The 17,693-nt window shown below is 35.7% G+C and overlaps 1 protein-coding gene across 2 annotated transcripts in view; it reads right to left on the bottom strand.

Annotated features, from left to right (window-relative positions):
* Positions 1 to 455: 455 nt before the first annotated feature.
* LOC128999648 (unconventional myosin-XV-like) overlaps positions 456 to 17,693 on the bottom strand; it is a 143,382-nt gene continuing 126,144 nt past the window's right edge. For both annotated transcript variants that reach the window (XM_054426261.1, XM_054426260.1), the window contains exons 42-61: positions 17,307 to 17,404; positions 16,763 to 16,851; positions 15,945 to 16,102; positions 15,387 to 15,515; positions 14,301 to 14,429; positions 13,641 to 13,744; positions 13,009 to 13,204; positions 12,641 to 12,671; positions 11,962 to 12,056; positions 11,125 to 11,192; positions 10,722 to 10,815; positions 9,705 to 9,875; positions 9,381 to 9,585; positions 7,962 to 8,134; positions 5,402 to 5,572; positions 4,856 to 5,011; positions 3,895 to 4,099; positions 2,780 to 2,898; positions 1,701 to 1,884; positions 456 to 881 (exon numbers count right to left, since the gene is read on the bottom strand). In XM_054426261.1, the coding sequence (XP_054282236.1) occupies positions 859 to 881; positions 1,701 to 1,884; positions 2,780 to 2,898; positions 3,895 to 4,099; positions 4,856 to 5,011; positions 5,402 to 5,572; positions 7,962 to 8,134; positions 9,381 to 9,585; positions 9,705 to 9,875; positions 10,722 to 10,815; positions 11,125 to 11,192; positions 11,962 to 12,056; positions 12,641 to 12,671; positions 13,009 to 13,204; positions 13,641 to 13,744; positions 14,301 to 14,429; positions 15,387 to 15,515; positions 15,945 to 16,102; positions 16,763 to 16,851; positions 17,307 to 17,404 (2,598 nt within the window). In that variant the 3' untranslated portion in view covers positions 456 to 858. The remainder of the gene's footprint in view (positions 882 to 1,700; positions 1,885 to 2,779; positions 2,899 to 3,894; positions 4,100 to 4,855; positions 5,012 to 5,401; positions 5,573 to 7,961; positions 8,135 to 9,380; positions 9,586 to 9,704; positions 9,876 to 10,721; positions 10,816 to 11,124; positions 11,193 to 11,961; positions 12,057 to 12,640; positions 12,672 to 13,008; positions 13,205 to 13,640; positions 13,745 to 14,300; positions 14,430 to 15,386; positions 15,516 to 15,944; positions 16,103 to 16,762; positions 16,852 to 17,306; positions 17,405 to 17,693) is intronic.

A 17,693-nucleotide genomic window follows, 5' to 3' on the forward strand; every position in this document is an offset into this window, starting at 1 on the left:
TAATATAACATTTAATGTGAAGTGACAAATACAACAGTACAACAGCTGACCAGCTGATTTACAGCCAGTGCTGCCAACGTATTTCGCGCGCATACGACGTTGACTGCAAGTTACTACAAGACTATTTCGTGCCTTCACGCTGCAAATCTGGAGTGAGACAAAGTAATTAGAGTGAGACAATGTTAACACTGTCCACTGCCGTGTTAACATTGTCTCACTGATGAGTGAATTGGCCACTTGGCTTTCTCAAATCAGGGAGAGAACATGTACATTGTTAGGTAACTGTAGGAAAAATAATTCTTCATCCCTTTATATTTGTTTTTAGCAGCAGTATATAAAATGTTTGTTAAAGTATAGAATCTAGAGCAAACAGAAATATCTTAACTCCTTAAACAGATATTACTAAAAATTACAAACTGGTAAATAAACAATGTAGAAAATTTTACGAAATTCACTTTAATTAATTTGGATTTACAATATCATAATTCTATTTTCATCTATAAAAAAAATATTAACATACTAAAATGTAGACAGTAATCTCTTACGGCTCCACAGCCAAACAATATAACCTTCAACATCTTTTTTTTTACATTACAAACTGTAAAAGAATATTTTAAATGAGCACCATGAATAATATGATATTCTAACATTTAAAATGGTGGTTTGTGAAAAGTTTCATTATAATATAGCTATAAAAATATATCTTATCTACAATTTGAAGACTAAAAAGAGATTCTAAATACATCAAACTTTCTTGGCACTAAAGAAGTTTCTACATGCACATTTCTTGGAAGACAAAGTGGTAAGCCGGTTCATACGAAACCAGTTGTGGACGGAGTTTGAACTGATTCTTGAAAATCAGTGATCTGCATTAAGCCGTTCTGAAACAAGAAGATAATGTAAAGGTGAAAAGTTATAAAACAGTACGAAATGTGTAACTTTGTCAACCTTAACTTTTGTCTAGCAGCACGGATAAATTTTACCTTGGTTTTCCATGCCGCTCAGATAATTAGAAGGAAATGTTTGAAATAACAACAGCATTGACAATACTGGCACTACAATACCAGAAACAAAACCAACATTGCTTTAAACCGCCACAGATTAGAACTTTACAGTAAAAAACAAAGTTATTCTAGAGTAACTTAGAGTAAATCGGTCCCAGGCCTAGGTCTTACCGTGCCACCTACGGTAATAACTACTTCCCTACAGGGAAATTTGTTAAAAATCAGTAACTTTTCAGTTTAATAACTCATGTCCCAGTAAAATTAGTGACTTCAAAGAGCAGAAAACATACATGTTCCAATTGTTAAGAATTGACACAGACAATAGGATTTTTTACAAAATAAGTATATTTTTCTACAAGATGTTCTTCTACTAAAAATAAACACATATGAAACAGCCTTCTTCTGAGGTTGGAAAAAGAAAAGGTTTCTTCTACTTACATTAGCACTGTGTATATCAATGAATTACTTATTCAAAAATAACCTGTAGTTATGACATCAGACACATACTTTAAATAACATACGATTGAAACTGGTACTCAAGATTTAATTTACGGAGGATGCCCTTCCTCCTAACAAGTAAAAAAGCCTTAAAACGTCCAGGCCAAAAAACAGTAGTTCCCCAAAACATCAGGGTGTACCCATCACCCTGGGACCGCCACTGACTGGTACCATACACCTACATATTGATTGACTTACGTCTATGCAGGCTCATGTACTGCCGTATTAACCGAGTGATCTCATGAGCCTGGTCCGTCTGCAGCCGAGCTACTCTCTGTTGGAACAGGTTGCCACACTTGAGCTCCAAGTAGAGAGTTCCTGCCTCGGCTCGCACCTTGCGTGTAGAGATCACCTCCGAGTAGGACACACTGGACACCGTCTCCTGTACATCAGTCAATCAAGGATAGACTAAATATAGTATTGGTCACAATTCTCTCTGTTTAGCATTATTGTTATATTTGGTTGATTGTGTTAGTCAATGGCTCAGGGGGTATTGCGACAAATGGGAAACCAAAGATATTTATTTGTGTCTCTGAGCTGTAACGTATAAAGGTAACAGTTAAAGTTGACTAGCTGTACCCGCGTAGTTGATTCTTGTACTGTACTGCCTCACTCGTTTGTATTATAGGTTACACATGCCTTAGAGGCCTTTGGAAATAGGCAGGTACAGGATAATAAAAGGCCACTAAAGTATTTTTAAAAATATATAAAATCCCCAAAATAACCTCTCAATTTAAATTTTATTTTTAGCCGATTTATGAATTTACTTATAAAAATTAACTATTAGGTTCCAATAATAAATGAGAGTTCATTATATCACCACCAGTTTTTAAACTGTTTAGAATGTTAAATTGTTTAAAAGAACATTTTTTTTATCTAAGGTTTCATTTAGAATTTTCTGTGTGTACTCAAATGAGAGTTGGAGTTTGTATTATATTGTATAGTTAATAATTGATATTAATTAAGAGGCCGTGCCACTGCTGTTGCATATGATAGTAATAATGTAGTCCCAGCTGTGTGTATTTTGTTTTTGTACGTTAGGTTTTCTATTTGAAGTTCGCACTAAAATGTTCTTGTCTCTTTTTACAGCATCATATATACAACATCCTAATTATAACTTGTGCTTAGCAAAAGTAAAAAGAAACATGTTTAGAAAATTACAAAAGTTAAACTTAGGGCAACAAACATATAATCAAGAGAGCTGTATTGTGATTGTAACCTTTTAACAAAATAATACACAGTCAGAACCATCTGAAGGAGAGTAACTGGTTACTCACATGTGTGACAAGGTGTAGGAAGTGAACTCCGTGCCTGTTCAATGCCAGGATTTGTTGGTCTCCGCCGCGTTTGACGGCGAAGAAACTCGACCCAAACAGCGGCCACTTGCTGAGAATCTCTGTGACAGGAATACAAACATCAGTAACAATCGTTTAACTAGGTTTAGGGAATAAGCTAGGATCCAGGACCCGGGACCGATTTACTTTTTTGTTTTGAGGTCCCCAGAGGCCAAAAACACCATCCGTTCCAATTCATATATATATATATATATATATATATATATATATGTGTGTGTCCGTTAGCGCGATAACTCGAGCAAAAATGATCCGATTTTGATGAAATTTGGTATAAACGCGTAAACCTACATTTATTCTAACGAGTTTGCGAACCAGCATGTTCGGACTATGGGAACAGGGGTTTATGGGGAGTTTTAAGGGGGAAAAATGGGGTAAAATGGGTTTTTCTCATTTTTTACCCTGAAAACATAAAATTTTGCAATTTCTTTTCAAACCATTTTGAAGAGCTCAAAAAAACAAATAATTTAGTATATTGAAGCATTGTTGCATGCCTAACGGTTACGGAAAAAATCGCAAAATAGTGTAAATTTAAAATTACCATGTTATTCTTATGGAGAATAAATACACTATTGTAGCTTGCTTGTCTATAGACATATTTTAATGAAATTTCGTTTACTTCATTCTAAGCTGTTAATATTTCAATAAAAACCCCCTATTTTTTTTCCCTGTAGCAGCAAACCTAAGAACTCATTAATATTAATAATATTTAAATAGGAAATAAATCTGACAATTTTAAGGGAATAATTTAGTGGAATTCCAGCCGTGTAGATGAAAATTCGCTTAGTCTGCAGGTTTGCTGCGGCGAGGGTAATTATTGTTTGATAGACTTGTATTAACAAGGCATTAGAGTTGGAGATATCCGGGATGTCCCAACAGTTAAGGTATACTCAATCAAATTCCATTCAACTTAAACCTACCAGAAAGAAAATATGTAGACAATCCAATCCGACACCACAACATTGAGCCGTTTTTAAAATAGCTATGCTGATAAAATAGAAAATAGTTAACAAAAGCAATCACAAATAGGTGTATCTTACCCAGCAGTTGAGCCTTGGCCTGTATGCTGTGCAGTCCCTGTACTCCGGGCCAGTGAGACTGTACCAGCTGGACCCACTGGGTGGGTTTGATGTCTCGCTGGGTCAGAGCGGGTTTGGGCAGCAGGAACTTTGTCTCTTTCATGGCCGGCGGATGGGTCATGTCAGCAGCTCGGTGTAACAATGCTGCCAACTTGGCCACTTCATACTGCCAACACGATAAAACATTAGAACTATCTTTTTTGTGTGTTTAACGCCAATGGCATTTTTTCCAATCTAACATTAGCTATTTAGTTAGATAACATCATCAATTGTCTCTAGGTAAGTGAGATTGTGAGAGTGTTTAGGGAAATTTTCGTAGAATGTATGGGCCAAGTCTCAGGCAATTCGAAATGATGTTTTATTTGTACATCATTTGATGTATGATTTTTTCATTCTTTATTTTTTTACCTATGAATTGGACCAAGAACAGAACACATGCGTGCATGCTATTTTTCACTTATTTTTTGAATTTTATCTGTTCATTCTTCCTTTTTGTTTATCAAAAAAATGTTCTATTTCTCTTAAGTTTATTTAGTGTTATACAATATATTTTAATTTCTTTTTTAAACGCAAATCTGATTTTTTTGCTGTGTAGATGATGGACTTGATCCCCAACCACAGGCACTAGCCCATTTGAGGATCCATTTTAAACTTTGAACTTGTTTTTATTTGTATAGACTTTGTTATTAAAATAAAGCATGTTTGATTTTTTATTCATTTTAATTTTAATTGTTTAGTTAATTAATTCATTTATATGGTATCTGGGTTGAGAACTGACCTTGCTTAGGATTAAACCGGCAACCTTCTGATTCAAAGGTTCTATTATACCACTGAGCTCTTTACAAGGTCATATAAAAAACCTTTAGGTCACGTGCTGTTTTTTCCTAATTGGTGTGTGTTTCTTATTGCCTAATAAACTCACCACGACATCTTGAGGGAGTTGTTCGTTAGGTAAAACTAACAGAAGGCCTTCCAGATAGTCCGGAGCAATCTGGTTGAACAGCACCTGTACGTATAGCTGACAGTCCAGACGCAGCGGGAAATGCCACACAGAACGGCAGAATATAAGGTAGAACACCTGTGAAAAGAAGAAATGAGTATAAAAAGTATTTGGAATTTTATTAAGGAGTTATGAAATTTTATAAATCTTTCCCCAACAAATTCTATTCTAATGTTTAAAACAGTTTACAATACCTGCAGTAATCCTTGGTTGTTGTAGTGGTAACTAGTTTTGGTTTATAATCTTAATCATCATCAAGTCTACAACATATCAAGTAGTCACTTCATTTGAAGGTCGCCAACAATTTAATCTAATGATCACTTGTGCTATATGTCACAGAAACTGTATGAAACCAGTCATCTCTAAATACTTCTCACTTGTTATGATAGAGAGACAATATCTAATAAATGTCACCTTCCACAATACAGAAGAGAGAATTTCAATGATCATTACACATATTTCATTCACCTGTTGGTTCTTGTACAGTTCCGTGGTGACGTCCAGTATGTACTCCTCCCTGGCTAGTGGCATAGTGAACGCATCACCTTCCACAATACAGTACAGAGAGAATTCCTCCATCTCCAGAGGATCATGGACGTTGATGAGCGAACACATCTCCTGGATAACATCTTGCACCACCTGTGGACCGATGTATCATGGGAGATTAAACAGAAGATTGTACAAAAGATGTTTTCAGGACATGTTTAGTGATGCAAACTCGCAACACTAAATAGGAGATGTAGCTTCTTCCCAAAAGTGAGATTGGAAGTAAGTGAAGAGGGTTTTCTTATTTTGGGCCAAACTATTACAGAAGAACCTCGCTAATTCGATTTTCAGAGGAAAGACCATATATTTAGAATCATGGGAAGTTTGAAATATATAGAGTTTGATTTATAGAGGTCAGAATAAATCAAATTCGAATCATGGAGGTCCCAGTTCTAAGTGTAAAGAGTTTGAGAGAACGGAGACTAATGAACACGTCGTGGGAACATCAATAAGAGCGTCAATAAGAGTTCATGTTTGAACAGGCATATTTTTTATCCTGAATTCAAATTACAGAGGCTTACGATAACGCAGTTTGAACTGTAGAGGTTGACTTCATATTTTTGAGGCAACAGTTTGAATTACAGCAACAAAATTTGAATTGTAGAGCCTCGAGTATATGCAAATTTGAATTTTAGAGGCTGCATTAAGCGTCAAAATCACTTTGAATTATCGGTAATATTATTTTTAGAATTTTAGAGGTTTTCTGAGGGGAACAGACAAACATTTCTAATTATAGAGGTTTTCAAATTATCGAGGTTAGAATTAGCAAGGTTCTACTGTATTATGACTTTCTCGGTCACTTTGAGGTGGGTGGTTATCTGGCTCTACAGAGGATAGACTATAGGGAGTCCCGCGTTATACAGGGAGCGGCAGAAATATCTGACGGTTTTCAAGCGAGTACAATCCGGCAGCCGAGTGGAGGGGGTGGTGGGGAGCGGCTCATTCTCAAGGCCAAGTGACCCCATTTCAGTCGCCATGGAGCAGTGGACCGGTATACATCGCGCGTTTGTCGTTGAGGCGTATTTTAAAAGTGGCGATTCTGTTGTTGATACGCAACGTAAGTTTCGTAGGCATTTTAATGTGGCTCGTGGGGAACCTATCCCATCCCGAAACACCATCAAATTGTGGGTGGATACCTTTATATCCACAGGATCAACTGCAAAACGTAGGCCTACAGGCCGTCCAAGGTCAGTGAGGACGCCGGAGAACGTGGAGAGAGTGCGACAAGCATGGGTGAAAGTGAAGGTCTGAGTGCAAAATTCGTCGAATAGAGCGATCAGACATGCCAAGAGTAGCAGCTTGTCTACGCGCCGGGCGATGCATGCTCGTTAGCACAGCTTGTCGCACTCGCTCCACGTTCTCCGGCGTCCTCACTGACCTTGGACGACCTGTAAGCCTACGTTTTGCAGTTGATCCTGTGGATATAAAGGTATCCAACCACAATTTGGTGGTGTTTCGGGATGGGATAGGTTCCCCACGAGCCACATTAAAATGCCTACGAAACTTACGTTGCGTATCAACAACAGAATCGCCACTTTTAAAATACGCCTCAACGACAAACGCGCGATGTATACCGGTCCACTGCTCCATGGCGACTGAAATGGGGTCACTTGGCCTTGAGAATGAGCCGCTCCCCACCATCCCCCTCCACTCGGCTGCCGGACTGTACTCGCTTGAAAACCGTCAGATATTTCTGCCGCTCCTTGTACCTGTAGATGCTGTCTACACAATCCCTGCATTACACGTACCCACAAAAATCTGGAAATATTATAGCTGATGGGGGAGAGGGTAGCTGGAGGCAGGCTGATCAAAATATGTTCCTTGCCACCTCCCAGCCGGTACAGTCCAGTTTGCCTTCCGCATTCTCGCAATATTTTTACAGCACATAATGAATATTTTTTCCTTTTTTTATAGTTGTGTATATTCAAAACCATGTATATTGGTACTGAATATAAACTGGACTCCCTCTACCATGATATTTCATGCTATTTCAGTATAGTATGAACAGTGAACACGGTACCAGGTAGGTTTATGCTAGACTTTGCCACTCCTGACTGTACTCAGAATATGCTTATCACAGACATCTGCAGTTGATTGTAATTTTTAAAATTTTAGCCAGGGTATAGGCTGGGATGAAATTTTTTTGTGCAATCCTACAAACTGTCAGACAACTGTAACAAAAATATTATTCTTTAAGCATTTAAAAATTTCCAATAATATAACATGTTTCAATATTATACATCTCAAATTTTATTTGTGGCCAATTTGCTATAGCCTGCAAAAATAATGTAGCATTTGTAAGGTGTGTATAGCAAAATGCTAAAAATGCTACTGCAGATTAAACCCTGATTTTAGAACCCTGCACTTCATTCATTTGTTGATTTTTTCATGTGTAAAAATATATTTATTTTTTATTTTTGGTGTTATCTGACCTTATGCCTCTGCCATGGTCGGCTTAGGTAACGCATTTAGCTCTACTCACCGTTGTACTCTTGGTGTTGATGACTGTCTCAGAGCCGCCTGGTAGTCTGTACAGCTGTCTCTTGCTGTTGCGTCCGGCGCTCACAGCTGTTACCTCTTCTACACTCGGTACATTCTTACGTCCTCCGTATCGCAGCGTCTTGCGCAGGTTTTGTAGACAGACGTTAGCGGTTCCTGTGGAAAAACGTCGGGTAAAACGATCAGGAATTAGTCATCGCTAATAAGAATGGATGTTGACTGTTACTCTAAAAAAGTGTTGCTGGTGGAAATTAATGTTGACACTTTTTTGTGAGTGGGCAAATTAAACTACAATATAGTTGAAATAAAAATCAAACCTCAGCAATACACACACTGGCCATGCCCCTAGGCCCAGACTATTTGTTGTAACTGTACGTAGACAAAAGAATTCTAAACAACCCTATTTCCTGAAAAAATTTGACTTTTTCTTTATATTTACATGTGAATCTTCAGTTTGAAATAAGTGCTCTGGTTGTAGTATCATCAAAAACAAAAGTCATTGGGATTGACACTATATGAACTTGTGACTTCAGAATTGAACAATCAACACACAATCCACTTTTATCTTCTATAAGTATAAAAGAGGATGTTTGTATATATATATATATATTTGTTTGGCAGTGATAAACTCAGACACCGCTGATCCGATTGCCACGAAACTTGGTACATACGTGTAGAATTTCATGGAATAGGTTTATACACCATCAATTTCGTGATCCGTCCAATCGGCTCCGCCCCAGTGGCTCTGGAGTTTCCCATGTTAACCTTATGATAAATGGAATTAATGAATCTTAACAGCTGTTTCAATTAAACAAGTTGGTTCTGTTCTATGATGTTCAATAGCATTAAAGTTACAAGGATTACCAACAGGATGCAGCACTTTTATTTCTTTTACATTTATGACAACAGCTAATTTGCAACCAAAAGGTGAGTGAGCATAGCGAACGAACTTCAACCTGGAGGCGAGTTAGCGTAGTGAACGAGCTAACCTGAAGGCAAGTGAGCGCAGCGAACGAGCTCCAACCTAAAGGTGATTGAGTGTAGCGAACGAGCTCCAACCTAAAGGTGAGTGAGCGTAGCGAACAAACTTCAACCAGGACGTGATTGAGCCGAATAGAAAGACCAAAAATATTGTCTACCCACTAGCATTAATATAAGAGCAATAATAAAGAATCGGTTATCCTTTGTACTATATGTGTTTCATTAGTTGTCGTACGTATTTTTATTTAGTTATAATCACTTCATATACAATAAGACAATTAAACGTTACGGTACTTAAATTATAAATAGTCAAAGGCAAGACAACGTCTGTCGGGTTCAGCTAGTATATTATATAATGGTAAAAAATTACAGTTTGAATACAAGGTTAAACTATAATGTTGATTGATTCTTTTCAACTAACCATGGAAAGCTCTGCGTTTGTCGTAGGCGGCTGTCTCCAGGTATTTGAGCAGGTATGGTCGCAAAGTTTCCGAACATGTAAAGTATGCAGCAACAATACTCAACAACCTCCACCCTCTTTGGCAACTCTCGCTCTTGTTGTTTGTCGTCTGCTTCATCAGCTGGCAGTAGACTTCATCTCTCAGCTGTTCATGTTTGTGACAGTGCTGCCGACATATATTCACCATTATTAAATTTCCCAGGTGTATTAGATAACATTCCTTGAGTTTATGTACTAATTTTACTACAGGATCAGATTGTAGTTCCCGAAACTGTCTTGACTCACCATCAGTATCGTGTAGACGCACTTGACCTCCGTGAGGTCAGGTGTGGTAGGGAGGTCACCCATGTATCTCATAGCACACTGGAAACACTCCACGGCCAGCTGATCCAGAGCAGGGGGCAACTTCAGCAGCGACTCTGAGATAGGCGCTGGCGAGTACTTTACTAGGTCCACCTGCGAACACAAAAGAGGTGATGACATGTTGTGTTAGGGAATAATATTGTTACATATGGGACCAACTTTAATACTAAAAAAAAAAAATACTTTTAACATGTAAAGCGTAAAAGTTTAAGTGTTTGAAATGAAAATAAAATTAAATTTTTTATTCGTTACACAACATTTACGTTATTGTGATAAATCACCAGTAAGCATATAACACGTCAGTTTTCCACCTAAAACTAAAAACAGATTATGTTTTGTGGTAGTTAAAATAATTATTAAAATAAAAATAAAGAAAAGTCTGGAGTTAATAAAAAAGAAAAGTGACATTAGTTTCCTACAACAAAATACTTCAACTGAAAAAAGACAAAGCATTTTTTAATTTTGCACTGCAGTTGAAATCTCTGTTTCGTAAAAAAAAATTAAAACATGTCAATGGTGTGGATAAACAAAAAAGGCAAAAGAGATGTTAAAAATGTAATGTTACTTACAGCTTTATTTATGTTATCCATTATCCAATGTTAAATGAAAGCAATACCTACTGTAAAATAATGTTTTATCACTTTACTATGGGTTTTAAATTATATTCTTTATCTATAGAGGGCTCAAATCTTATAGTTCTACTGATTTCTTGGATAAGACTTGTATGGCTGTTAACTAGTTTTAATTTTTTTCCATATATTACATTTAAACTGCCCATTTCGTTCATGCTTTCAGAATGACCAAGACGTTGAAAATACAGTATTCAATAACAGCTTGTGTGATTAATTACAATTATAACTATTTAATAGTTAACATTGTGATATGGTTTAAAAATTAACATATTAATATTCGCTAGAAACAATCTACTTCAATCCCTACCTGTTCTTTCCATGTCCAGTCACCCTTTTTATGACCTTGAACGACCTTTAGAGATCCACTAATGTTTCCATCAGGAGTCTTTAACATTTCAAACCTGCAAAAACACAGGCATTAATACAAAAATCCTAAAAAATATGCAAATAGACAATTAATAATGATTGTAATGTAAATAAGGAAATATGACAGTTTTTGCATAAATTCAGCAGCTCCAATCTTCCAGTTGTGCCAATAATCTTTTACATTTAAATAATAATCAACTTATCAATTGATTACTGTGTCACATTAACAAACTACTTTCACTTTTATATGTGAAAAACATCAAATTACCTAGAGTATTTATTTACTAAAGTAACCTTCCAATTGATAGAGACTAAGGACAATCCAAAGTTTAGTAAATACTTACTTTTCAGGGCTCTGGCGGAAGTGATGCATTGCAAATTGTAGCAACGAGTGTTTTCCGTCGTCCGCCATCTGTATATAAAATTTAAAATAATTATTTTTTAAAGTAAAACTAACAAAATTTTAACAATAATTAATTAACATAATACATACAGAATTCAAGCAAGATGAATACTTTAGACCGAAATGGCGACCATATGATAGGTATTTTAAGCCAAGTATGAATGGAGATGAGTGTAGGATGAGTGGCGCGATCTTGTAGTCTTGTTACTGACTAAGGCAGACATGTTTCTTAGACAGGACTGTTAATTAATATCCCGTACAGCCAATGACAACTAAGGGACCTACAGTTTGAAGTGGAATCCGAACCACATTTTTGCCTTGTAATTTACAAATTGGTCTAATTATCAGGATAGTAATGTGGATAGTTGTAGTAGTACTCACTAGTGAGGACGTTAACCCACACCAGGGAGTATCTCATCCACAGATCATGCCTATAAATATGCACAATTTGTAAACAGTGGTACATCTAAAGGTAATCATAAAATATAGTTCAAGTAACTAAGTGAGAAATTCTACAACAAAACATGGTATCAAATTTTTTTACTTTTTTCATTGACCGCCGAGAACTATCAATAAATTTTTACAAAAATCAAAGTGGCCAAGCAAAACTCATGGAATATTTTCCTACCTAAAACATTGAGTTGGGCTCTCCCTAAAAACGATATTTCTCTTCCCACAAACATTATGCCTTCATGGCTTCATCAAATCTTGGCTGAGAAATCAAAAGAAGCCAAGATATTTATAAAATCTGATAAAAATGATTAAAAACCAAACTCACAGTAGGCGTGTGATCTCGTGGGCTTGGTATATCCCTTTCCCTCTCTCTCTCCCGGTCCCTTGGAGGGGTGATGAGTCGCATATCAGTCTGCCAACCTGACAAAAAAAATTCTCCATTAGTAAAGATATTAACATTAAAATTCTCAGATGATTCTTTGCAATATTTCTAACAGTCGTTTAAGTTCCTGGTCCTCTTTCAGGAAAGTAATTGATTTTTTGCTATTAGACAACAATACTGTAGTCATTTTAGAATCTTCAGGAGAATATAAATGCAAACAACAATAATTTTACAGAAGTAATTTAAAACAACCTAAGTGCTGAATTGTAACAGAAGTTTTAATAAAAAATGGTACTCAATCTTATTTTTTAAGAAAACAAAAAAAAGATTGTTTGCCATTAGGGGGAGAAAGTACTAAATTCAGATTACAAAATTGTCTTCTTCTGACAGATCTACCATTTCTTAGACTTATAAGACTTAAATTACAACATCAACTCATAACGTACATCCTTTAGTGATGATTGGCAGGATTTGAACCCAGCTGTGCTCTAACAACTAATGGTCTAGTGGTTTTACATATTCTTAACCTTTGTTAATTTTGCTGACAAAACATTTAGTTTTGCCATTCCAAACGTTTTAGTAGCCTACATAAACAAACTAGAGAAGAACAAAACTAACTTACCTTTATGGTCGATAGGTTTCACTCTCTCCTCCTGAAAATAATACATTTGATTATTCAGGTATGTAAATTGTATAGGAATAGAAATAGTTTATATATAGTTTTAAATAAAAACTGTTCAAGTTCTATTGATTTATAAGCTTTTAACTTTTTAATTAATCTTTTAAAATAAAAAAAAAAACTTACACACAAATTCCAAAAATACAACATTAAAAAAATTAACATAAACAATTAAAAAAAAACTATAAAAATAAAAGTTACTATAAAAAGTTTATAATTGAAACAGATTAACCAACAAATGAATTTAAACAAAATGTATTCTCAGATGGCATGGGAAATTTGATTTTTTCCACACAGGCACTCCTGCTTACCACCATCCTGGCGTGGTGCATCTCGCGATTAATGGTCGTGTTGGCAGCGCCGGCTGCTTCACGTGTGAACGCGTTGATGATTGCGTCTATCTGGCGTGCGCGTGCTGTGTACAGTGGGAAACGCTCACCAGAGCTCAGCACCAGCTGCAGCGAGCCTCCGCCCTTACTGACTCCAGTCTCTGCGATCTCCTCTAGGCTGGAACATAACGAGGAATAATGAATGTAAATTATAATTTATAGAAAGTAAAACCAAATACAATAGTAGCTCAGTCATATGGACTAAAGTGGTCATAGACTGAAAGTTATTGCTGGTTCCATACAAACCCTCTAGCAAGTCTTATCACTTATCACGACATTCTTTTTGTAAGTTTTTTAAGCTGGAAAGACAGTAGAGTGAGAGAATAGATTATTTATCTATGAACAGAACACATTTCTAAACCTTGTGTGTACTTAAATGTTTTATACTGTTATGAATTAGTTAAGACCATGTTAAATAGAATGTCTAATCTGTGGTGGATGGGTAACTGTTTTCTACAGTAGATTTGAAGACAACATTATTATCTTCTGTCTTATCACTCACTTGCAAAGCACATATAAGGTAACAAGTTCTGTACTAATAACTTAAATCGCACCTGATAGTATGGACGACCCGCAGATGTCCGTTGTCTTTCCTGGCGAGGCGCACTCCAAGATGGCTGATGGCAAGCATCTGTACGTCCGGGTAGTGGTTGCCTCCCTGCAAAAAAAAAATAGGAACAGTTGAAAAACTCCCAAAAATCACAGTGAAGTTGAGATTATAGGATAACAAGTTCAACATCAAATTACATATTTGTAGAAACATTCTGACAGATATTTTTTGAAAGGTATAAAGTTCAGCTGGTTTACACCACAAGTACACAGGCTTATAGGCACACAAAAACATTACATAACTTAACATCGATACTTAGTCCTATGGTATTACCTTTTCAGATTGTAGATTGATCAGAATGTCAATTTCTCAAGATTTATGAGATTTAAATCCAAACAATACTGTAGTAAGTTTCACCCTAGAATTTCTAGACTACAATAACACGTCAGATACATCAGTGAAATATTGAATTTATTTTATTAGCAGATTTCTCTACGATCTACTCTCAGAAGAAGCCATACACTAGAAAGAAATAAAGTAACTGAATGTCAAACGATTTTATTAGCACTTACATAAATAAAAAACTTACATAAATAAAAAAAAACTATAAATCCTGAAAATTGAACATTTTCTAAATAAATGTTTCCATAACTTTTCTACTCACAGTTACGGGGAAGATCCGAGAGAAGTAAGTCATCCAATGCCTGGCTGTGTCGACGACGGCTCGTTTGGTAGAAGCTTTGTGCTTATCTGATTGATAGTTGGCCGCTGTAACTCCAAACCTCTCCAACAGCTGGTAAATAAATATCACAAAATATTACCTTTTATAAAGTTTGGGTACAAGTCAACATTTGAATTTTCTAAATATTCAGTCCTAACAGAAAGTTATGCCATAGATAAAACATACTCCCTTGGTAGATTTCTCATCCTTATGGAACAGCTGAAGCCAATTTTATTGTTAGTTCTGTACGGTTTATGTAGAGGTTGTGTTTTGTTTACAAATTGTTTCCCGTTATTACAGCCATTTTAAACCTCGTTTAACCAAATAATACGATCCAATCATAAACAATAACTTGTCCCCTAGTTATATAACCAAACAGTAAAGCACAAATCAAGAAATTAACCCTAAAATAATGGAAACAAAGTTTCATCGACACTAGCGCCTTTGTGTCACGTACATGAACTAGACACGAAAAACATGCTTCAAAATTTACAATGGGATGAGAAGTCTACTTGTGTTGGTTAGTCTATGGTTATGCATAACAGATGTAATTTAAGAATATTGAATAAAAAGTAAAATCAGTCTTTCCATGAACTTCAGAGAGCCTAAACTCTGAAAACATTCAGAAAAAGTTGTTAGTCAGAAAATCAATACCAAGACTTTTTGGGATGGATACCCCCCGATAAAAAACAAAAAAAAAAAAACAAAAAAACAGGAGATGTATTATGATTATTCCAAAGAAATAAATTGTGTTCAATTCATTAAGTATTCAACAAATTTGGAATCAAACTATTTAAAACAGGACCTACTTTCACACTTTTGAAACTATCTTTATCATAAGCCTCAAAATACTTGATCCTATTGTAAACAAAAAATTGTAAAACCCAATAAAGTTAAAACAATAGGACAGATCAAGTCAATCATCCGTCCAACCAATAACAACTGCCAACTGTCCTGTAGAAGAGGTGGGCATACTTACAGTAGTTATAAACAACTCGGCACTAAACTACAATGCATTCACAAACAAACCTGCAACATTTCGTTGCGCTCTTCCCGGCTTATTCTGGGCGTCTGTTTGTGAAGACAGTCGTTGATGATTTGACAGAAGATCAAGTGCAAAACAAGCGGACTTGACACCACTTCCTTGGGCGAAAACACCTGTGGGGAAGACATCATACTAAATAACACATCCCGTTCTATAGAACAAGTTTCATTGCTTAAAATGTATAAAAGTTTGGTAGTAAATGATAGGTCTACATTTTTATTTTGTTAACAAACTTATAGAATACTACTTAGGAATGATTTCACATTCTTTCGACATAGAGGTAGTAGCCAATTCATTAAATTGACAAAGAGAGAAAGACAATAAAAGATGAAAATTAGAAGGAAGACAAGATTAAACTAAAAGAGAAGAGAAGTTGAAACCAGGCAAAAGATAAATATTATTGGACGCGTTATTGTGAATGTGGTCAAGGTCCATAAATGTAGAAAAGTGCATCGAAGGTAAGAAAAGTTCTCAAAAACATCAATTTGACTTCTGAGATTGAACCTTACTTTCTGGTAGATAATGTTCCTGAATCAACTAACCTCTTTTCGCACGTTGAGTTTCCAAGCGACCCTGTTGTAAGTGAAGTGTGCGGCAGAGGAGGGGGGATGGAGCCTGGTAGAGGGGTGAGCCTCCGGGGGAGTTGGTACGGAGGGGAGAGGGTCAGCGACCGTGCCAAGAAACTCTGACGACTCCTCCACTGCAATAAACATCAAAGTATAAAATTATCAGATCTAGTAACATGTAAAACCAGGGAATACGTTAACTGATATTTCATTTTTATTTTGACTTTTGTGTGTGTTTACACCAATGGAATTGTCCACCCTTTTCCTTTTGTAAATTAAAAGCTCAAACCCTGGAATTATTCCTATCTTACGTTGAACTTTTGTTAATAATTAATAGCTACCTTAATTGATAACGCAATGACAAATGTGAATCTATGTCCAGAATCAATTTTGCCCATGATCAAACCAGTAATCTTCAGATTTGAAATAAGCGCTATAGCCCATACAAACCTCTCTATGTCAATATTGTTTCAGATTGATATACAAAAGTGTCAAATTGAAATTATAACATAACATTGTCATAGGAAAATTGTGATGATATGGTAAACTGGACACAATAATAACATAATAATCTGTTGGTTAGAAGGAAAAATTGTCAAGATAGATTACATGAAGTAAGATGTGTTCAAAAGGAAAGTGCTAGAATATTAAATCTTATAATTAGCTAAACGTTCAGAAAACATTTTAAAGTTAAAACTAAACAACCCAAAATTTCCAATTTTTAACAAAAAAATAAGCTAATCTAAGGCTTTTGACAATAACGATAAAGTAAAATAATTTTTGACAATACATACTGTCAACAGCATCAGAATGTGAAGTAGACATTGTGAACATGCTTTGGTCGTAGACATCCCGAGTAACTGGCTGTATGGGTGCCATGTTGCTGGAAAAATTACAATTCATTAAAACTGTTACACATAAAAATAAATTCAGTAAAAAAAGAATGGACAATATCTAATCTCAAACTAAAACTGTAAGTATATCCTCAACGGCTGAGATACAAAACTGATAAGATATTAATAAAAAAGGTCAGTGCAGTGTACATGATGAATTAAAACCTAAAACTTACAGGTCGGAGAAAAATATGGGGGAAAAAATTATTGACAAATCATAAAACTTAAACAGTAAGTTTATTCTTTGAACAGACAAGATAAAATATAAAACTGACAAGGTCGATACTCAATAAAACAGTTCCCAGCATAATATATTTAAAAAAAATTTACAACTGTACAATTATTTGAAATAATCATTAACAAATCACAAAGACGGTAAATCCAACCAACTTAACTTTAGTACTTTAACATAACACAAGATTTATCCGTTTTAACCTAACCTCACCTGTGACTGTAGAAGCTACTAGATCGGGAAGGTGGCGCAAGAGGAGTAACGGGAGGAGGAGGTGGTCGGACACCACCCATGGACGTAGACTTCTCCACCTACAGAAGACAAGAATTTGATGTTGGTAATATTGAGTTAAAGCGTCGTAGAGATTAAAGTATGATTAACAGAACTTCACACAACATCATCCCTTAAATAAACCTTATTAGCATGGTGGAGCAAGACTCTTTCACCTGATTTTTCAGGGTCAACACCGAATTTTTACTTCACTTGCTGACTTGACTTAAAAAACTTGAGGATTTCACGACTCCTGGAAGACTCCATTCTGAGCTTGATGTTCATGAATAAAGTATTCTGTGTTGAGATTTATATCATGGGTTATTTTTG

Source organism: Macrosteles quadrilineatus, unplaced genomic scaffold (assembly GCF_028750875.1).
Source record: "Macrosteles quadrilineatus isolate MER2022 unplaced genomic scaffold, UCM_ALF_1.0 Scaffold_8__2_contigs__length_117827958, whole genome shotgun sequence".
Lineage (NCBI taxonomy): Eukaryota > Metazoa > Arthropoda > Insecta > Hemiptera > Cicadellidae > Macrosteles > Macrosteles quadrilineatus.